Source organism: Malaclemys terrapin, chromosome 3 (genome assembly GCF_027887155.1).
Source record: "Malaclemys terrapin pileata isolate rMalTer1 chromosome 3, rMalTer1.hap1, whole genome shotgun sequence".
In the NCBI taxonomy this organism is placed as follows: Eukaryota; Metazoa; Chordata; order Testudines; family Emydidae; genus Malaclemys; species Malaclemys terrapin.
In genome coordinates this window covers 17415132-17438256 of record NC_071507.1, presented here as the reverse complement: position 1 = coordinate 17438256, position 23125 = coordinate 17415132, and the positions used below count along the sequence as shown (strand labels likewise).

At 40.7% G+C, this 23125-nt stretch overlaps 1 protein-coding gene across 4 annotated transcripts in view; it reads right to left on the bottom strand.

Annotated features, from left to right (window-relative positions):
- The window catches only part of MEIS1 (Meis homeobox 1), a 128847-nt gene that overhangs the window by 50610 nt on the left and 55112 nt on the right, over positions 1-23125 (bottom strand). For all 4 annotated transcript variants that reach the window (XM_054021875.1, XM_054021877.1, XM_054021878.1 and 1 more), the window contains one exon: positions 9224-9369. In XM_054021875.1, coding sequence (XP_053877850.1) covers positions 9224-9369 — 146 coding nt within the window. The remainder of the gene's footprint in view (positions 1-9223; positions 9370-23125) is intronic.

Here is a 23125-nt window from a genome sequence, read left to right as displayed (position 1 = left end):
TATACACTTTCTGAAGGCTGTATTAGTTCTACATTTCTTTTAAATCATTCCAACCACTAATCATTAGTATGAAACTCAGCAATTACTGTCTAGATCACTTGATTCCCTGTCACTGATGTGTATTAATGTTAATAATTGAGAGAAAGTTTTTATCTTTGAAAAAAGTTATTTGAGATACCAGTCCAATTAGGAATTGCCACCAGCCAATTAGAATGCTGTTTTTTACATTGCTACCAATGGAATGTGCTTAGTACTTATATAGCGCTTTTCATCTATAAATCTCTACGGGTAAGTATCATCACCCCATTTTACAGATGGGGAAATTAAAACACAGAGAAGTAAAATGATTTGCTGCAAGTCAGTACCAGAACTGAGGACAGAACCATGATCTGATTCCTAGTCCAGGGCTGGAAAATATGGCCTCCCTAACTTTTTTCACTTTGTTTTATTAAAGAAATTGCAATTGTTGGGAAAAGGAATTAAAAAAAAAATTAGATCGCATCACTAACGTTGCCAAAAAAGGAAAAATCCAATGCGATTTTTAAAAATCTAGAATCCATGGTTTCTTCTGCCCCTTCCTCCTAGTGTTGGTGTGTGGAGCGTGCTCTCAGTCTCTCTCATACACTGAGCCTATGTCGGTCAATTATGCAACACTATGGATAAAGATCCAGATGAGGCAGCGCCTACTCTGCCCCATCCTGTGAACTGTGGGCAGTGCCAGCCTCAGGGAAAATGGCACCCTGGGAGAACTTGTATTTTGGCACCCTGGCCCACAGGGGCACTCCATCCCCCTCTTTGTCCCGGGTCCCCAGAGCTCCCCAGGCTCCTCTGCCTCCCCCAGTGCTAAAATTTGTATTGAAAGGGGTGGTGGAGCTCAGCCCCAGCAGAAATGAAGCACTGGCTGGGCGCCCAGCTCTGTAGACAACACTGTAGCCCGCAGTGGTGCAGAAGTAAGGGTGGTATATATGGTGTACTGCCACTCTGACTTCTGCACTGCTGCTGCGGCTTGTGGTGCCTGGCGCTCGACTCAAGATGGGCTCTGCGCTGTCACACGTGGGCTGCATCTTGCTGGAGCCCATGGCCATCATTTCAGATTGGGGGGGGGGGGCGTCATTTCAGATTTGGGGGGGGGGGGCAACCAGGGCCGGCTCCAGGGTTTTGGCCGCCCCAAGCAGCCAAACGAAAAAAAAACCAAAAAACAAAAACAAACAAAGAAAAAAAAAAAAAGCTGCGATGGCAATCGCGATCTGCAGCCACAATTCGGCGGAAGGTCCTTCGCTCTGAGCAGGAGTGATGGACCGTCTGCCGAATTGCTGCGGAACAGCTGGACGTGCCGCCCCTCTTCGGAGTGGCCGCCCCAAGCACTTGCTTGGTAAACTGGTGCCTGGAGCCGGCCCTGGGGGCAACTTTAACCTGAGAAAACTAGTTTTTTCCCCCAAATAATTTAGAAATTAGCTGACAGGAGCACTGGATCTAATTCCTATATAGAGAAAGAAAAAAAGATATACAAACACCACTTTGAGACATATTTTAAGTTTATATGTAAGTTTAGAACAATCAGGAGATAATACAGCAAAATATTCCCAATCCTAAACCTTGAGGTATCAGTTCTGGAGCTTTAACACAGATATCACAAGTTTGATACTTTGTTCACTATTTTTAGGAGACAGAAATAAATATTAATAAAATCGGCTTACTTTCTCTAACAGAGACACTCTGCATTATTGCCATTATCCAACTTTATTTTAGTCAATTGTTTTTAACTCCACTAAAAATATATTTACTTAATTTTAACATATGTGATTAAGGTTTATTTTTCTCTCTATTAAAATCAGGAATTTATTTCTCTAATTATTTTGGCATTTCTGTTTACCGATCACAATCATGTACATGACTCACTACATTTGACTCCATCATTCGCATCGTATTTGGAACTGCACCTATTCTCATACAAATTTTAAGTTATTTTACAGCTAGAACTACAAATACCATTTGAAAATAAGTGACCTTCACCTGCAAAGTGTCTAAAGTTATATGTTTAGCTAATCTTTTTTAAACTGGCATTGCTAAGGTGCGTAAAAGCTAAATTTATATTATAGAAGGATACTATTATTTGATTGTACCACTTTAAATAATGAATGACAAGACAAAGCACAATATGTTAACAAAAGTACATAAGAATGGCCATACTGGGTCAGACCAAAGATCCATCCAGCCCAGTATCCTGTCTACCAACAGTGATCAATGCCAGGTGCCCCAGAGGGAGTGAACCTACCAGGTAATGATCAAGTGATCTCTCTCCTGCCATCCAGCTCCACCCTCTGACAAACAGAGGCTAGGGACACCATTCCTTACCCATCCTGGCTAATAGCCATTAATGGATTTAACTTCCATGAATGTATCTAGTTCTCTTTTAAACCCTGTTATAGTCCTAGCCTCCACAACCTCCTAAGGCAAGGAGTTCCACAGGTTGACTGTGTGCAATGTGAAGAACAACTTCCTTTTGTTTTAAACCTGCTGCCCATTAATTTTATTTGGTAGCCCCTAGTTCTTGTATTATGGGAACAAGTAAATAACTTTTCCTTATTCATTTTCTCTACACCACTGATGATTTTATATACTTCTATCATATCCCCCTCTTAGTCTCCTCTTTTCCAAGCTGAAAAGTCCTAGTCTCTTTAATCTCTCCTCATATGGGACCCGTTCCAAACCCCTAATCATTTTAACAACAAGGAGTCCGGTGGCACCTTAAAGTTATTTGGACATAAGCTTTCAGGGGTAAAAAAAACCTCACTTCTTCAGATGCAACTGAAGAAGTGAGGTTTTTTACTCACCTCTTTAAGGTGCCACTGGACTCCTTGTTGTTTTAGTGGATACAGACTTACACGGCTACCCCTGCATACCAATCATTTTAGTTGCCCTTCTCTGAACCTTTTCTAATGCCAGTATATCTTTTTTGAGATGAGGAGACCACATCTGTACACAGTATTCAAGATGTGGGTGTACCATCGATTTATATAAGGGCAATAAGATATTCTCTGTCTTATTCTCTATCCCCTTTTTAATGATTCCTAACATCCTGTTTGTTTTTTTTACTGCTGCTGCACAATGCGTGGATGTCTTCAAAGAACTACCCACAATGACTCCAAGATCTTTTTCCTGATTAGTTGTAGCTAAATTAGCCCCCATCATATTGTATGTATAGTTGGGGTTATTTTTTCCAATGTTTATTACTTTACCTTTATCCACATTAAATTTCATTTGCCATTTTGTTGCCCAATCACTTAGTTTTCTGAGATCTTTTTGAAGTTCTTCACAGTCTGCTTTGGTCTTAACTATCTTGAGCAGTTTAGTATCGTCTGCAAACTTTGCCACCTCACTGTTTACCCTTTCTCCAGATCATTTATGAATAAGTTGAATAGGACTGGTCCTAGGACTGACCTTTGGGGAACACCACTAGTTACCACTCTCCATTCTGAAAATTTACCATTTATTCCTACCCTTTGTTCCCTGTCTTTTAACTAGTTCTCAATCCATGAAAGGATCTTCCCACTTATCCCATGACAACTTAATTTACATAAGAGCCTTTGGTGAGGGACCTTGTCAAAGGCTTTCTGGAAATCTAAGTACACTATGTCCACTGGATCCCCCTTGTCCACATATTTGTTGACCCCTTCAAAGAACCCTAATAGATTAGTAAGACATGATTTCCCTTTACAGAGACCATGTTGACTTTTGCCTAACAATTTATGTTCTTCTAGGTGTCTGACAATTTTATTCTTTACTATTGTTTCAACTAATTCGCCCGGTACGGACGTTAGACTACTGGTCTGTAATTGCCGGGATCACCTCTAGAGTCCTTTTTAAAATATTGGCATTACATTAGCTATCTTCATTGGGTACAGAAGCTGATTTAAAGGACAGGTTACAAACCATAGTTAATAGTTCCGCAATTTCACAATTGAGTTCTTTCAGAACTCTTGGGTGAATGCCATCTGGTCCCAGTGACTTGTTACTGTTAAGTTTATCAATTAATTCCAAAACCTCCTCTACTGACACTTCAATCTGTGACAATTGCTCAGATTTGTCACCTACAAAGGACAATTACTCCAACCAGGACAGGTTAGGCATTTTAGAACTCACTACTCAAAGAATTAAAATTTAAGAATAAGAAAAATAAAATTATGAAATGCACAGACCAATCAAAAAACTAAACTAACAGCACTGTAATCCTTAACGAACTTTTAAAGAATAAAATTTCAGAGAATATATGTGCCTTGCACATTTCGACAGGAAGTACCAAGAAGTAACAACTACGACATGTGAGAGAGAGAGAGAGAGAGAGAACGTGTTTGCGTTGGAGTGAGTGTGCCCGAGTAAGTGTGTCAGCATGCTGTCTCTTTAAGCAGAGCATTTAGGAGCCTGAACAGCATCCCCGGCAGAACCAACGTCAGACCCAGAGGCACCAGCACAGACATGCAGCCCCTGACTACCCAACCCAGTCAGTGGAGACTGGGTACACGGGTGAGGGAAGGGGGACACCCCGACACCAACGCCCCCTCACCACCATGCCCCACCCTGCACAGCGGACAGGAGGCAGGCTCTAGCACCTGAGCAACTTGGCCAGGCATGGCTCCCTGAGCACTGGGGGGGAGGGGAGGCAGGAGCAGCAGTGGCTGCAGACAGAGGGGGAAGAGGGGCACCCCGGCTTCGCAGGAGCTACCTGGCCGGTCCAGCTGCCCTCCTGCAGCTCAGTCCGTCCACCCTCTCCAGACACTGCCGCGCCTGCCTGGCTGCCTCTAAGCCCCGTTGGCTGTCAGTGGGTCAGAGGTACCAGAACGGCACCCCCGTGAGCAAGGCAACCTGAGCAATGGCTCAACCCTCCCACCCCTACGGCAAGCTCTGATTGTGGGTCTGGGTCTTACATCCCCTCCTAGGCCAGCTTCTGCCACATGATTCTCAGCTGGGAATCTGTCTCCTTACGGCCCATGCTGAGTTACCAGAATTTGTTATCTGCACCACCAGAATGTTGAACTCATGGGGGTGAGGCAGGTAAGGCAAGAATGGGATTTGGGGAGATATTCCCTCCCATTTTTTCCTGCCCTGGATGCTGCACATACAGGCCGTTCAAAATACAGTGCCAGGCCTGGCAAGGGTCAAGCAGCTGGATCACTGTCATTAGTTCCACCCCTTTCCCACTAGGCATTTCTTCAGGTCTAACAAGGTGTGACACTTTTCCCTCCAGGAGCATCTCTCACTCAGCTGTGGGCTAAAGTGACCCTGCAGATGCCAATGGGGCTTGTGGTGCATCTGGTCTTTAAACACTGAACCTACATTACGATGGCAAAGCCTTTGGAGTCTAGCCTTCTAAAAAGGAATATTTTTTTCTTTATGGATTCTAATTTCCAATTTATTCTGACAGAACCATGCCTATAGGCTGTGCTGTTTCTTACATAGTTTTCAAGAAGTTTAGTTCCTTTCTCAGATGGACTATAATCTTCAGAGTGCAGAATATTCAAAGGTTCTGCATTAGTAACCAGGAATCTGGGGACTGTCAGTGTCTCCTGATATTTCAGGCTTGGCTGGTAAGACGGGTACCCTTAAATGAAAAAGGACAAAGGGGCCTCCCTTCCTCTCTCACATTCCTTAGTAATGAACGTGATTCATTTGTCCGTCAGCTGATGACGTACAACAGCTCAAAGATTGGTGCAATATGCACCTGAGGCATGTAAAGTTAGCCAACAGTAAACTGCTTTCTCTTCTGGAGCACCTGAACCTTGCGTCACCACTCTGGCTCATGCTTTTTGATTCTTCCTGGTGGCTGTTTGTGTTAATTGTCCACCATTTCATCTGTCTTTTCAAGGAAATGAAGAGACCTGCAGGTTTGAGATCTTTTCCTGAGATTTTTTTTTTTAGGAGAGGATTGAATGAGTATTGTACTCTAATCTGTAAGGAGAGTCCAATGCACCGGAGAGGCAATGGTTCTGGTGTGCACGTTTATAGAGGATTGATGCACCAAGCAGTCATTAGATGTCCAGAAGTTTTATAAGCTGGACTGGGCTGTTACCACTTCCAAATTTTTCCCAGTTCTGACTTGGGCCTGGAAATTCAGTAGTAATCAGGTCCTTCATGCATATTACTAACCCCAGTCAAGGCAATCCCACAGAATGATGCGACTTGTGGGCATCATCATCCTAAGGTATCTACCACTGAATACCTAACTTACAGGTATATAAATCACAGAAACAATGGCATTGTCTGTCTCATTTCCAGGCAGCAAGTGCGTGAGCCTTCCACAATGCGTGTTCTTACAGGACTTTGGCATCTGACGGTGTTTGAACTGGTAGAAAGATCAGTTGCCCCAAATACCTGCAGTTGCTACTGCACTGTATTCTCCGTTTTTTCTGTTGTCTCTAATGTGGCATGTCAGAAGCAGTGTGTCATGCAGCAATCTACAGCTCTAGTCCAATCTACAGCTCTAGTCCAGATACTCTTTCCAGAATATCAACATACTTCACTGAATTCTTTCTGCACACACATGATCAGTCACCCATTTCAATGCAGATGTTCTCTAGTGCTTTCACTGGTGGAGGGATAGGCCAAAGCTGTATGTAGCCTTCCAGAGTATAAAGACATCTCCTTACCATGTATGACCATGTTATGGTAACTTTGTATTCTTAGTCTGCTATTAACCACAACGTGCTCTCTAGAGAGCCTAAAATGTCTGCTTCTCTGGGCAACCTTTTCAAGTTTTTTTGTATTGGAGAACGGTCCATGATCTACCTGGAGCTGATATGACTTGGCTAGAACAATGAACCACCTGCAGTTACTGGAAGTAGGGAGGGTGATCCTTTACAATTTTACAAGACTGATTAGGTAAGCCTCAGGACAGGGGGGAGAGCTAGCTCAGTGGTTTGAGCATTGGCCTGCTAAACCCAGGTTGTGAGTTCAATCCTTGAGGTGGCCACTTAGGGATCCAGGGCAAAATCAGTACTTGGTCCTGCTAGTGAAGACAGGGGGCTGGACTCAATGACCTTTCAAGGTCCCTTCCAGTTCTAGGAGATAGACTATCTCCATTAATTTTTTATTTTATTTTAAGCCAGCACAATGCTGCACAAATGTATGGATAAGGAGGGTCTTCATTAAGCCTTTGTTAATTACAACATGGCTAACTCTGGTTTGGCTGCTCCTCCGCAGGGATGGTGGATTTTTAATTAGTTTCAGTTCAATGCTATGCTGGAGAAGGAGCATTCCCTTTATTGCACTGGTCCTGGAGATTACTGCCTTCACTCTACAGAATGAGGAAGTTACTTCACTGGCATTGCTCCAGGAGGTACTTGCCACCAACTAGTGGCAGTCTAGTTGTTATAATAAGCAACTTGCAGAAAAGCAATTGTCTTATATCTGCAATGCACCATTCACACCTATTGCCCAAGTTTGGAAAGCACTTAGCACGTTGTCTGTGCTTCTGGAAATAAATATTGATAATATAAATAATAAATATTTCTTAGAGCACCTCAGATATAAGACAGTTCAAGCAGGAAGTGTAGGGGCTGGTCTGAGTTTGATTATTGCACTTGGTTGTGCGTTGTAATTGTTTCTATTGTAATTGCAGAGTTGCCACAGTGTCTCTCTCCAATCTTGGAGTGTAGGAAAGAAATTGGCAGCCATTGCATCAGCCAGCTGGTGCAGAGATGTCAGGCTGGTATGAGGATCAGAATGTCACTAGACTTAAGGGCCAAGATTGAGTGTATCCATTGACTATTTGCAGAATACTTCGGTGTCAGTTGCCTGCAACCTTGTATGTCACTGAGTGGCATCAGAGCCTGCCAGATTCTCATTGTATATCTGGTGAGAAGACAGCCTTGTAATGGGGGTTAAGCATTCCCTTTTCATTTGTAACATAACTTCAACCTTCTGAAACACTACCCTGGAGTGCTCTAAGATGCTCTTGATACAGGGATAGCTTGGTGCCACTATACCAGTTGGTGTGGACTGTGCCAGTAAGGGAGATCAACTGGGAGGTGTTTAAGGACCTATCTCGGCTTGAGCAAGCATGATCAGGCATGAAGGTTCATTTATAGCCATCCAGGATGGTGTAGGGAGGGAAGAATTCCCTGCCTGATACAGTTTTGTCAGACATCCAGTCTCTAGTTATTTGGCACAGGGAAAGAAGTAGGGATGACAAGAGGAAACATTAATTGATATTTACTAATTTGGCAGAAACCCATTGTGGTTGAGTGAGTTGATTGGCTTCTTATTTTACTTCTAACCCAAAGACAGGCAGGGAAGAGAGTGGATCATTGATGCAGTGTGAGATCAGAAGTGGGGATGTACTTTAATATCATATACCTCGTTTGGGCCTCATTCTTCCATTACTCAAAGGGTCTGTTGGAGGATTTCAGTCTGTGGGCCTAAATCCCACGTGAATGAACACATGGTGATGCTTCACCATATGGAAGCCATAATTTGACTCCAAAAAGGGATGGCAGTAGAAATGTCTGACTGCCAGGTAACAACTGAAGGTTTGACAGACACTGTACATCATTAATGAAAGCAGCAGACTAAGGCTCAACCCAATGCACCTTCCTAGAGTTTTTATTTCTAATCACAGAAATAAATATAGTTGCTGTGGCAACAACTAACTGTACATCTTTCCCCCCCTTTGTGATATTAAATACAGTGATAACTTACACTCTGGGACTGAGAAAGTCTCAAACAAATTAAAAATGATGCTCTTCCATTACAGCAGATACACTCCGACCTCTCTCTGATAGGAATTCTCTGATCTCTGACACATATCTGAATAAAAGCTTTGGTTTTTTTCCCCCTAATTGATTCTCTGAGGTTCTCCAGAACACAGAACAATGGGCCAAACTCTGCTTTCCTCTACAAAGCACCAATTCACACTGAAGTCAACAGGAGCTGCAGCCACGTGAACAAGGGCAGGATTGGTCTCATGTTATTACTGTAAGATCTATCACACTTTCCGATGACCTCCTGTTAACAACTGCACTCAAACCAAAGAGCTAAAAGCAACAAAAACAAAGATATACTATAAATACTCTCTCTCGTGGCATCTAGCAAATGATGTAAAGACACAATTGGAAAAGCACCCTGAACTGCCTGTCAGTAACATGTTATTAAATATTTTTGTCTACTACCACCACGACCGTGACATTTTCCATGTTAATTTCACAAATGTGATCTAGAGTTCACTTACTGTTAGATGCTGGAACAGCCATGCCCTCATGATATTTGTGGCTACTTTGGGAAAGATGCCACGCTTTTTATGTCGCTTTTTGTCCTTATCTGGATCATCATCATCACCTGTGCTGGGGGAAGCTACACTGTTGTCCAAGCCGTCACCTGTAAATATAGTGAATCAAATTTTGACTTATGCTATCTTTAGATACTTCAGTCAAAGCCTGACTTTGGGGTATATGAATATTTAAATGGGATATAAATTCTTTTGTGCTGTAATTCCTGGGGAGGGGGAGAAAATAACCTCTCTCAGCCAAATTCTGGTTTATTCTGAACAACTATAAGAATGAGATAGCCATTTCTCTCATTTCATTCAGCACAGCAACAAAAAAAGTGAATTAAGCACCCTGCTTGCCAAGCTGGAGGAGGGGGAGTCTCTTCATTACCTTCACAGAAATCTCTCTGTGTTTACAGATCAGACAAATGGTGTTTGACTCAAATTGTGGCTTGTAATGTATTGATGATGTTATGTCACCTTAACATGCAGCAGCCCAGATGCCATGTTCCACTCTGAGATGCAAAGTTCAAATTAAGAGTCAGCTTGCTGGCAAATCTCTTGTACCATTTGGTCCTCTACCCAAGTTCAAAGCGACAATAGTAAGATTGAGGCTCTATCTATATTAAGACTGGAATTTTCAAAGCATCTAGATGCCCGACTCACATTCACTTTCACTGGGACTTGGGCACCTAATCTCCTGAGATGCTGTTAAAAATCCCGGCCCAAAGAAATTCATGCTGGGTTAACTACACTTATACCAATGCAGTATGTAAGCCCTGTCTTGTGCTGGTGCACCACATCTACATTAGGTGTTTGCACCAATGTAATTACATTGATCCAGCACAAATGTCCTTAACATAGAGAGGGCCTTAAACTCGCCAAATTAGCAGCTCATCTACGGGCTCATCAAAACTGGATAACAGTGGCTTTTGTCGGTGGTGAAATAGTGGCCTACTGTGCAGAGAAAAACAATGGTTTTGAGTGCCTAGTCAATCAGTGCACCATTTTTGTTTAAACCCCAAAACGAAGTTCATAAACAAATCCATATAGTGATTTATTCTCTTCATCCCCTGCGTGCGGATTGAATGATGTATCATGGCTTCCAAGGATAGTACTTTTATGATAAGTGCAGAGTTGTGATGCAATTAGGCAAGTATTCTCTACACCCCGAGGCAAGAATGATCAAGAAAATAAACTGAACTGAGCTGAATCAAGAGTTTAACTCTGTTCTGTTAGGAATAAAAAACAAAAGATGGGTTTTGGACTGTCAAAATTGTCATACATTATGTAGAATTTAACTAAAAAAAGTGACAAAGTTTTATATTTTTAGTATTTTACATTTTTATATATTTTACTACTGACTGTAGTGAATTTGTAACTGTCCTTATGACTGATTGTGTGTATTTAATGCAAGACTAGACTTGAATATTCATATTTATAAAACAAGGTCCTCATGAAGAGTCCAGATATCTTTGGCTGATAAATTCTTTGAAAGCTCAGTAGGTTAAAAAGAAAGAAAGAAAGGCTTTTATACAGAGAAGCAATTCACCATATAAAATAATAATTCATAAAAGAAACATGAGCAAAGGAAACAACTCAACAGCATTTAAAATTTCCATGGGCTAATCCACTTTCTATCTGTGAGACAAGAGCAAGGAAAAGAAAAATATTACATGTTCATTGATTAAAAATGAAAAGCTTCTAACCTAATGACACTGTCTTTCACCACCTCCCTATGATTGTTTTACCGCTATTTTTAAAATATACTTTCTATCCATTTCTAACCCCCCTTCAGATTAATTTAGTAGGCAATGCCTAGTGCCTGACTAGAAGAGAATTCATTGATAATTTATGGAAATATGTACTATAATCCAACGGAGATGACTTTTTTCCAGCTTTGTGCATCAATAGATAATCAAGGCCTTAAAGCAGTCTGAGCTTCCCATTACCTCAGGCAAAAGAATTCCTGAAAGCATGCCTTCAGGGCACCTGAATTATATACTCCATTAGGAGAGGAAAAGCTTTCTGCATTCCATGTATAACACTCCCCAGAACCTTTCCTGTTTATTTCTGCTGTATGAAAGCAGAAGCATTAGGAACAGAATTTTTTAAGTGAAGACTTATGTAGATACAATGGAGAAACCTTTCAAGCGAGAGCCAGATCACCTCCTTCAATCCCTGGCAGTGACCTATCCCAAATAAAAGGTTTCTGTTACATCATTAGCTCAAGCCAAAAACAGCCTTGGCTTAATGCACAGTTTGTTCTTCCTACTGTTTTTAGGCAAATACAGCTACTTTACTCCCATCTGGGAGGGAAATTACACTGCTGGGTTGTAATCTAAGACAAGATTTTCATTGGAAGCAAATGCTTTCAATCCAGTATAAATACTGGTGCATGTTCAGAAAAGCCTAAAACAATAAACTCTAGTCCTGTCCGACACAAGTTAGGGAAGGTGAAAGGGGGAAGTGGATAATAAAGCAACAAACTATTCTAAAAGCAAATACTTTCATATATTTTAAATAAATTGTTTAACCTCTTCCACTTTTTAAATTGAAAATTGATCCTGTAAAGACTAAACCTCAGAGGAAAGTCTAAATGGTCAATTGTGTTTTTTAACATTTCCATTCACTCTGCAATTTGATACAGTCACCTCTATGAGGTCTCCAGAGAATTTCTTTCCCTTTTTTTCTTTTAACATCACTAACCAAACTTGAAGAACCATTGACCAACCACATGGTAGCAGCTACGAACCACATTTGTAAAATGTCAGCAGTGACTTCATTCCTGAAGTTGACTTCTCCTAGCGCCAAATGAAGGCAAACTGAAAAGGTGGAAATAATCATAAAAATGATGCTAGTCCATAAACAAGCTTACAGCCTCATTAGTATAGCAGTAGGCTCCACTGGGTGATTTATGCTCGTTTTGCTGATGCCATGAGGAAATGCCATAGGGCAACTTTAGCCAACTGCTAATGGTTTCTGACAGCTTCTTAGCAACTAGTGCAAGCAACGTTGTGGCGTTTGCTAGTGACAGAAACTGAAAATGTCATATTATCTGCCCATGTGTCACGAAGCCCGTGTGGCAATTAACTAGTAGGCCAGTGACTGAGGGGCCAGCAGCTCTTTAAAATGGCCTTTGGCTATTCGGGGAAGAGTATGCACACTGCTTGCATTCGTGTTGCACATATGCAACATTTTAATGCAGAAATCTGGTTCAGACTACCTCTGCCTCAGTCACTGATGAGTTTGGTCCACTCAAATCCTTTTGTCTGCAGAGAAACTCCCAGTTGCTTTCTCTTTAGGCATTGCATGACATTATCAGAGGAATTTAAAGTAATCTGTCTTGATATAATTGTTTGAAATGGCAGTTTAATTGGCAATACCTGATTCTCTATTTTTGAACATTGAATCCAAAAGGTGCTAGCTGTTTTTCTGCTCTCTCACAAATTAGTCTAAAAGGATTTAAGATCACTGAAGCAGACTCATTGCCTGTCAAATTGCTAGGAGCAAAGGAACTCTGCACAGCAACTAGACACTATTTAAAAAACACCGAGCCTATAACAAGCATAAGGAGAGTCTTGGCTCCACATTTCAGTTTCCAAGCTATCAAAACCATACACTATATGTCAAACTGTCAAACCTTTCAGCATGGCCATTTGCCCTTTCAAATAATATTTAAGAATTGTTTTTACAAAATTTTATAGGCCATGGTCTAGTGAAAGAGGCCAACCAACAAAGAAAGGAATTTGTACTACAATTCGTCCATGGACAATTTCTTGTGAGACCTGGGCCTATCCCCATGGAGTAAGGCAGGTGACCTGTGGCAGCTCCCAGGCTGTCAGAGAGCTCAGATTTCAAACACACTCAACTCAAACGTCCCAGAGTTCCCTATTTAAGCACACCCAGGCATTTAGGCTGTGCTATCTTGTTCCTTTCAAGAAAGGATAAAGCAGCATTTATTGTATTCAGACCATTCAATGGGTCAGACTGGCCATGTCAGCAGGGGTTCCTCTCATTCAGGTCAACCTCCCCCCACGCCCCCAGACACATTCTCCTCCTACAACTTCCCTTCTTTCCCCTTCCTCCACACCCCAAAATTTGTAGACAGAAGCAGCAAAAAGGCAACCCAGTTTGTAACAATCCCATAGCGGGCAATTATTCCTGGTGTTTATGGGTGATCAGTTATAGACATTTGTTGGCAAAATAGGTACTTTCTATATGTGCTTGCATTCATTCATAATAATGACGTGCTGCAGCCCCAAAAATCATATGACAAGTCTAAACAATTTTTCCTAGTTTTACAATGAGCCAAAAAAAGATCCTGCTGCAATATTAAAAGATAGGAAGTATAACTTTTCATTAAATATATTAGGCCTAGGACAAATTTTCAAACATAGAAGCCTGAAATTAAGCTCCTAAATCCATATTTAGGCTCTAAATAAAAATGACCCAAATCTGCAAACGTACTGAATACCCCTTGCTCCAATTCATTTGAATAGGAACTGCAGATGCTCAGCACCTTGGAAAAATCAGGACAACTTCTCCTTAGGTGTCTAAGATCCCAATCCCACAAACATTTGCACATGAATGACTTTATACATCAGAGTAGTTCTGTTGAGTTCAGTGGAACTACTCATAGGCGTAAAGTTAAGCATGCGACTAAGTGATTGCACAACGGGTCCAATTCAGAGATTAGGAACTTAACTTCAAGTACCTATGTTGAGAAATGTCGGCCATAATTTATACTTCATACAAATTCATATACTTACACATAGCGGGCCAAATCCTGCTTGCATTACTCACGTTAGTGGATTATTTGCATGAACAAGGCCAGAAAAATATGGCTCATTCTATACAATTTTTTCTAAATACACTTGGAAAAGGAGTTAATTTTCTAGCCAATGTTTTTTTAGGCTATGGAAACCTCATTAATTGTCTTAAAAGTTAACTATAGCTTCTAAGACAAACTGAGAAATACACTGCTCCCCAAAAATATTTTCATAATACACAATCTTATGCAGTAAGTTGCTATTTCACTCTAGGTAACAGTCATGTGATCAAATTTGCTTTAAAAATATTAATATTTTTTCCATTACAAGAACACTACTTCTTCTTAAAAGGCTAAATTCCAATCTTTGCTCAAGAGCTGAACATTTTGAACATTTTAAAGGAGATGTCATTCAGGGGGATTATACTGGTTAAATTAGATTAAAATTGCTGGGGGGAAAAACAGCTTTGCTACAAGTCTGAAAAATTAGACAGCACAACCAAACTGCAGGATGGAATCTACATTCCAGGGTCCAGCTTTTACAATCCACTTTTAGATAAGAATCTAAATCCACCACTTTAAGGAGTTCACTGAAGAAATGTGAAAGAAATGTACCCAATAGCACTGGAAAATACTCTCAGCAACTTTTAAGTGCGCCCTGAACTGGAAGACACCATTAACATGGGACTACGCCAATGTCCTTTAAAATAAGGAGCTCCCTAAATTTAACTTTTTGTTTTTTCAAATCTTTCACATTAATGGCTGTTTCTATCTCTTGGAGTAATTTAGGGTTGCACATTTTTGTGCTTAATAATCTAATACAATAAAAATATCTGCTCTGGCCAGAGACTATATTGGATTTTGTATTAGGGTGACATTGTTCTCAGTTCCAGTGAAACAATAAACACACAGTTTCTCTTCGTTCATAGTCCTGTAGATAATGTTGTCTTTTTAAACTCAATACAAAGTAAAAATTAAAAAAGAACATTCAGGTATGTGTTCCCCTTTACTTCTGACTATTTTTATTATGAGACACTTCAAATTCTCTAAGTAGAATATTTAACTTTTAACCATTTATTCACAGCTCTGTTGTTTGGGATGCAAGAGGAAAAGACCAAGAACATAAGCCTTTTGGTAACCATTCCTGATCTTAGGTATACTGGAATCTTTTTCCACAGTCAAAACTGATGTCCATATAATCAAGACAAGTTCACAGTAAAAGGCATTCTGGGAAGTTCAGTAGACATCAAAACGATGTTTTTGTATCGGATTGCACTGGAAAGACTTGTTTATTAATGAATAATTTAAGCTAGTATAATGTTCCAGAGAGATTTTAAATAGCATCAAAACAACTTTCTTCAAACTTACATAGGAAGAGTTAATTACAAGCACCTCTCATGATATTTTCACTATTCACTCAGATGCCCCTTACTGAAATATGTAAGATATGTATTGTATGCTAGCCACCAATTTGCTGCTTTCACACCTGCACTATAAAAGGGCCCAATCATACTAAATACTGAGATTTTCCTGTAAGATGGATAGCATTTTCCAATGAACTCAATGAGAGCCAGAGACTCTCACCTTTGAGAAGGAGCAGGCCTGAACATGCTGTAAGTCTAGACTGGGACAAAAGGAATTACTCTATCAGACCCTTACTGCTACTATACTTGGACTGACTGGAGCTGGGGAATATAGAATATGTGGACCGCCCATTGAAATTTGAACCAGGAAAGTAGTGACCAAAAGTCATTTCTAAATGAGAGTTTTTCAGAGGCCTCTGAGAAATGGGTTACTAGTCTATTCTAGTGGACAGATGTTCCCCCTCTAACTGGCACTAAAATCTGAGGAGTGAATGGATATCAAGACTGAAGCACCCACTCACTCCAGAAGAAGGTTGACACACGTTGGCATGATGCTTGCACAGCCATCATCCAAGCTGTACCTGTTCTGTGCTTAAACAGAAGGTTTCACGTGACAGGCCTGTCAATCTGGCAGCTTTCACAACAACCACATTTATGTTTTTTTAAAAATAAGTAACATTCCCGCATTGTGACACTCTCTCAACTTGCCAACACCCAAACGTGGGACTAGAAGTGAAAACAGGGAAGACAAGAAAAACAGTAGTGTAGAAAGGTTAAAGTAGCTGTGGGATTTCTTTATCGTAAATAACATTTCCTGTTACTTAAATTTCACAAATAGTTATTTCTGATGCACGTGCATGATTCAATGCCTGCTGAAATAAATAGGAAGAATCACATGGACTACACTGGGCTTTGGATCCAGCCCCAAAAGACTTACAACAATGGATGTTCGGGGTCAGGGTGAATTTAGAGCATCCTTTTTTGCAATGAGGGACAAATTACCGGTAATTAAGGAACAGGCTTGTTAACATGTTTAATGAAAAGAGGTAATGAGGAACAAAAAAGGTTGAAAATGAGCAACAGCAATGCACAAACACAGTATGTTTGGGTTTGCAGGCATATCTTAAAGAGGTGCATTACATTTTTCATGCAAGGATTCAGACCATGACACAAACAGCAGGGGATTGCCAGTCACAGATAGTATCCATATTTACAAGTTACTAAAGGAAACAGTTGCAAAAATATCCTACACAAATATTCGTATATGGTGTAACCTGGCCAGGTATAAATTACACTCTGGCATTTGACAAATTTTCAAAGTTTTTTCTTCTTGAATCATTGTACTTTGTTCTTTAGAGACAGAAGCACCTTTTTCTAGTAACTTGATCCTCCTTTTTTACTTGAATTCCCCTCAGGCAAACAACCAGCAAATTAGCTGTCTACACAAAGAGTAAAAACAGCATTGATGAATAGGGAAGAAACACTGATTTTACTCATTTTCATCCATTCAGCAGTTTTTATAGCTAAACACCAAGGAAAAAAAAATCTGCAAAATGTAGTACAACTTCTTAATGGAGTCCAGGAAAGTCCAGTATTATGGACAAGTTGCAAGATATTTTTAGAGTTATGTATCTATACTCTGTATTAAATATTAAAAGGAAAGCAATTAATTTAATGGGAAGCCAACAACTTTCTCCTGCCAAAAAACAGAAGCTTACTTTGGGAAGTTGTAAGAATAAATACTGCATAGAAAGAAAAGTACCTGGTTAAACAAGAAAAATATGCTGTTTTAACCAAGAAGAGTCAAAAGATCTTAGAAAAATCTAGTATAAATGTCATAACACTTGTTGAGAAAAAATGGATTCAATATGAAAAAAGTTACACACTTTGTTCAGATATGTTACTTTTAAAAAACCTTTTGGCACATTAGCTGAGAAGCCGGCCTATTATGTTGTCAACAAGAAGGAAATAGACTATCTAACTAGACAAAAAGTATTTTGGCCTGAATTTTGATTTTGCTTACACACAGGTTACAAACTGGGAGCATATGAAGCAGCAAAGGAGCACGTCTTCAGAATCACACTACCATGACAGTCTGCCGAAATGTACGTAGCTAGTAAAAATGGTCCAGAACCTCCGCTAGTGTAAATCAACATGACTCCACACCAGCTGACGATTGGGCCCAGTAGGTGGAAGGGCCTATCTGTGCATTTTACACAGTTTGTAGGACACCTGACTTGTGGCTGAACCTAAATGGCTGCAGGAGACCCAAAGCAAAGAGGAGAGCATCCCAGTTATAGCCTATTGGCCACTTTATTTGTGAGAGTAATTTCTCCCAACCAAGTGTTACCATAGGCCGCTTTCCCTCAGCAAGGCTGCCTTTGTCCTGCACCCTGCCAAAAGAGATAGGAAGCAAATAATTTTGCACTGCTTCCTCCAGTCTGAGAGGGAGATAACCAGAGATGCTCAGGAATTTTCTGTCAAAACTGTTTATGACAAAAAATGCAACAGTAAAATTTCAATTTTACAACAAAAGTTTGATTTTCGGTAGGGAAAAAAAACTCAAAAACAAAAATATTTCATTTTGGTTTGACAGCAAATCAAAACATCTGGGTTTGTCAAATTAACTAAAATGTTTTGTTTGGGGTCAGCTCAACATTAATCTGTGTTTGCCTGAGCTGCCACGTGGTCCTCCCCTCTGGCTGCCTTGCTGCAGGGCACCATGGGAGATTTAAAGGAGAATTGTGGCATGAGGCAACTGAACTACAACTCCCATGAGGCACCACGGCAGCTCAGTGAGACACAGATTCATGTCAAACTGAGCCAAAATTCAGGAACGCTGAAACATTTCATTTCAATAGAAAGTGGCAGATCTTTCTGCTACATGAAATATTTTGGCATTTCAACTTGTTGTCCCTGATTGAAGATGAAAACAAATGATGAAATATCAGAATGTCTCACTGGATGGAAATCCTGCTTTTTGACCGCCTCTAGAGAGGACTGCCATAAGTCAGTGGAGACTAACAGGTCCTCTGGCCCTGGAGGGCAGGTACTTTGGATAACCCTTCTTTGTCTCATCAGGCAGCACACGCTGAGGATCTGCTGTTTGCCAGGCCGAAGGCAGGCTCATTGTTGAGCCCACAGTTTTGCCTGGAGGCATGCTACAATCTCACTAATGTGCAATAGTATCTGGCCCCCTTTTTTGTGGTTTGTTTATTTCAGAATACAGCATCTTGGTTTTTATTTTCTCTCCTCCATCGATGAAATCTGATAATGAAAAATAAAACTGAATAAAAGAAAACAGATGATAACCATCACTCTTCATGTGTTACTACACATACAATTGGCCCAGGCACACTTGTCAGACCATGCTGCTGATAAAGGGAAATACAAAAGCAAACTCACACAGCTTTTTCTCTTTTGACAATTACAGAGCCTCAGTTGTAGTTGTTGCCTCTGCAAGCCTCTCATCCTCCCCGAAACCCTTAGACAAAGTTCCTTTTGCCCACTACCTCTTGCTTAGGCAAACTATAAACTCAAACATCTACCTCTCAATCTAGTATTTCAGGAAAGATGCCTGCCTTTAAAATTATGGTACACATTTACAAGAATAAGAAATGCAACAAAAAAGAATTAAATGATAACACTTAGCCTTTGTGTGGTGGTTTTTCAAAAATTGGCCAACTAATTTTCATCACAGCCTTCTCAAATATGATAGCTAGTTGTTGTTATTTTAGTACCCCCATTTCACAGATATGGAAACTGATTAAGAAAAATTAAGGGCCTGAGCGTATGACCCTTACCCAGTTGGATTGTTTGCAACATGAGTTAAAGTGACATGTTCAAGTAACTCATGTGAGTTAAAGTGACCTGTTCAAGGCTGCAGAGTAAAAACAGTGTCAAAGGGAGAGTTCGAGGCCTCTGAACTAAAGAGTCAGAAGTACTTATATCTTGTGCTCAGATCCCTTCCAAATAAGACAAAAAGCTGAACAGAAACGCTTTCCATTTTTATAAGCAAGGTTACAAAACAAACACTTATAACCGAAACAGTTCTATTGCTGGTAAATCGCAGTTACAGTGGACCACAAACTTTTCCTCTCACTCCCTCTACCAGAGAAGCTTGGGCGTGCTTTAAAGAAAGGGTGGTTAGCTCTTGGAAGAAAGATTAATGTTATATTGCTCATCACATGCACACACAAAATAACCAGTTGAGGAAAAGCATACCTTAATCCAAGAGGAGCCCTCTGCATAGGAATCTCTTGGGGATGTCTGGGGGAACGGAAGGGTTTAGACAGGAACAACAAACTGAGTTCTTCTTTATGCTGTTCCACACTCCCTACACTGCAAAAAAATAGTGGTTTTGTTCCTAGACAAGGGTCCCATTACAATAAATAGAGGAGGGCTGCTTGTAGGGAGGGAGGTACAGAAGCCAAAAGGAGATAAAGAGATTGACTACAGCAGGCTTGTACCAAATTTCCATCCACCTGACTGTCTCTGTCCAACACAAAAGGCAACTCTGTTCTCATCAGGAAGTGATTTAAAAGGTTGCAATGAGGAAAAAAACAAAACCTTGAACGTGGGATATTGTGAGACTGACTACACTGGTCTACAATTTTTGAGAAGTCATCTGCTTCAGAGATAAAATGTGCTATTTATTATGTATTTTGATGTGCTGAATTCAAATATGACAATTAAAACAACTGATTGGCTACTGTTTCTAAGATATTTAAGTTTTTACATTTTAATGTCTATGTATATTGTGTAGATAGTAGAGTTTTAATCATAAATTGTAAACCTAGGTCTTTTCATGTGTTTATGGTTGCTTTACATGATAATATTTCACCTGTCCTGTTTATGTAACACTTTACAAATCAGCAAAAGGGGTATATAAATAAAATTTATTATGAAACAAAAGGCAAAAAACTATTATGTACATAGTTTAGTCCTATTCAGTGTCTACTCGGCGCTTCTTGGCTTGTCTCTTGTATTCATTAAATGGAGCATCTCTTGTCACTGTCCAGCAATAGTCTGCAAGCATTGATGGGCTCCATTTGCCCTGATAGTGTTTCTCCATTGTTGCAATGTCCTGGTGAAATCGCTCGCCGTGCTCGTCGCTCACTGCTCCGCAGTTCGGTGGAAAAAAATCTAGATGAGAGTGCAAAAAATGTATCTTTAGTGACATGTTGCAACCAAGGCTTCTGTATGCCTTGAGGAGGTTTTCCACCAACAACCTGTAGTTGTCTACCTTGTTGTTTCCGAGAAAATTTATTGCCACTAACTGGAAGGCTTTCCATGCCGTCTTTTCCTTGCCACGCAGTGCATGGTCAAATGCATCATCTCGAAGAAGTTCACGAGTCTGAGGATCAACCAAGACACCTTCCTTTATCTTAGCTTCACTTAACCTTGGAAATTTTCCACGGAGGTACTTGAAAGCTGCTTATGTTTTGTCAATGGCCTTGACAAAGTTCTTCATCAGACCTAGCTTGATGTGTAAGGGTGGTAACAAAATCTTCCTTGATTCAACAAGTGGTGGATGCTGAACACTTTTCCTCCCACTCTCCAATGACTGTCGGAGTGGCCAAACTTTCCTGATGTAGTGGGAATCTCTTGCACGACTATCCCATTCACAGAGAAAACAGCAGTACTTTGTGTATCCAGTCTGCAGACCAAGCAAGAGAGCAACAACCTTCAAATCACCACAAAGCTGCCACTGATGTTGGTCATAGTTTATGCACCTCAAAAGTTGTTTCATGTTGTCATAGGTTTCTTTCATGTGGACTGCATGACCAACTGGAATTGATGGCAAAACATTGCCATTATGCAGTAAAACAGCTTTAAGACTCGTCTTCGATGAATCAATGAACAGTCTCCACTCATCTGGCTCGTGAACGATGTTGAGGGCTGCCATCACACCATCAATGTTGTTGCAGGCTACAAGATCACCTTCCATGAAGAAGAATGGGACAAGATCCTTTTGATGGTCACGGAACATGGAAACCCTAACATCACCTGCCAGGAGATTCCACTGCTGTAGTCTGGAGCCCAACAGCTCTGCCTTACTCTTGGGTAGTTCCAAATCCCTGACAAGGTCATTCAGTTCACCTTGTGTTATGAGGTGTGGTTCAGAGGAGGAGGATGGGAGAAAATGTGGGTCCTGTGACATTGATGGTTCAGGACCAGAAGTTTCATTCTCTTCCTCGTCTGACTCAAGTGAGAATGATTCTGGTGCATCAGGAACCGGCAGTCCTTCTCTGTGAGGTACTGGGCGTATAGCTGATGGAATGTTTGGATAATGCACAGTCCACTTTTTCTTCTTTGACACACCTTTCCCAACTGGAGGCACCATGCAGAAGTAACAATTGCTGGTATGAGCTATTGTCTCTCTCTCCAAATCATTGGCACTGCAAAAGGCATAGATTTCCTTTTCCTGTTCAACCACTGGCGAAGATTTGTTGCACAAGTGTTGCAGCATATGTGTGGGGCCCACCTCTTGTCCTGATCTCCAATTTTGCAGCCAAAGTAAAGGTGATAGGCTTTCTTAACCATAGTGGTTATACTGCGCTTTTGTGATGCAAAAGTCACTTCACCACAAACATAGCAGAAGTTATCTGCACTGTTCACACAAGTACGAGGCATCTCTGCTCACTTTGGCTAAACAGAAATGTGCCCCTTTGCAAAAATCAAACACTGACAAATAAAAGAGCATGACACTGTATGATTTCTAGAGCTGATATAGGGCAATTTGTTCAGCAGAGTGATGTAAGCTTCGTTATGATTGCATCATCCATGACTTCTAGGAATAACATGATGCAGTTCATATCATGTATGACACAATACCAGCTTCAGATTGCATCATTCATTGTTTTGCCTAAAAAGCAAGTACTGTCCAAACCCAGTCATAGATTTATTCATAGATCCAGTCAAAGATGTATTTTAGTCATTTCTGGTTTAAATTGAGATCCCTTCCCTTTATAACTCACTTATCCTCTGCCATTCCCAGTCAAGGGTCGTATATACTGACCCAATAGCATATCTTGAAAACTAGAGCCAATCAACAATTTTAAGCATCATTTTTGTTCTCAGTGACCCAGAATTAGTAGTTTGACTACATTTATTTCAGAAGCATTTTGGCTGTAGACCAGTGTTATTTTGCACAGAGAACCAGTCCTTACAATTACAGTGAAAGCCACCGAGATGTGTGTCTTCCAATAGTAAATATACAAGGCAATGTGAGTGCTAATGGACCGACAACTTTACTAATAACAATTTCTGGTGACTTCCATTCTGCACCACACATAAGAGGGAGCTTCACAAAGTGTTGTCTGAAGTGCTCCTAAAAAAAAACAAAAAATTGGGAGCAAGGGAAGCGGCCAATTGATTCCCTGCACGAAGGTAACTCATCCTTATCCCATGTGGAAAGAAGAGGGTGCTACCTTTTCCACTGGGGTTCTCCACAGCACTATCCCCTGCGGGGCTCCCTGATTCACACACAAAGTAGTATTAACACCTCCAGTGTCCTATGAATGACTGCTATGGAACCAAGGAAGCATAGCTGCTGTGGGAGATATCTTAGTGAAGGAGTGGGGCAAGGAGAGCCGCACAGAGGCTCCAGGCAAGATGACTGCTCCTTCTGCAAGTCTGGAAGTCCTCTTATGCAAGAACCCTCTGGATTCATGGGGGCTTCAGCCTAAGACTACTTGGCGCTCATACCCTAAACTCCTCCCTCCAGAG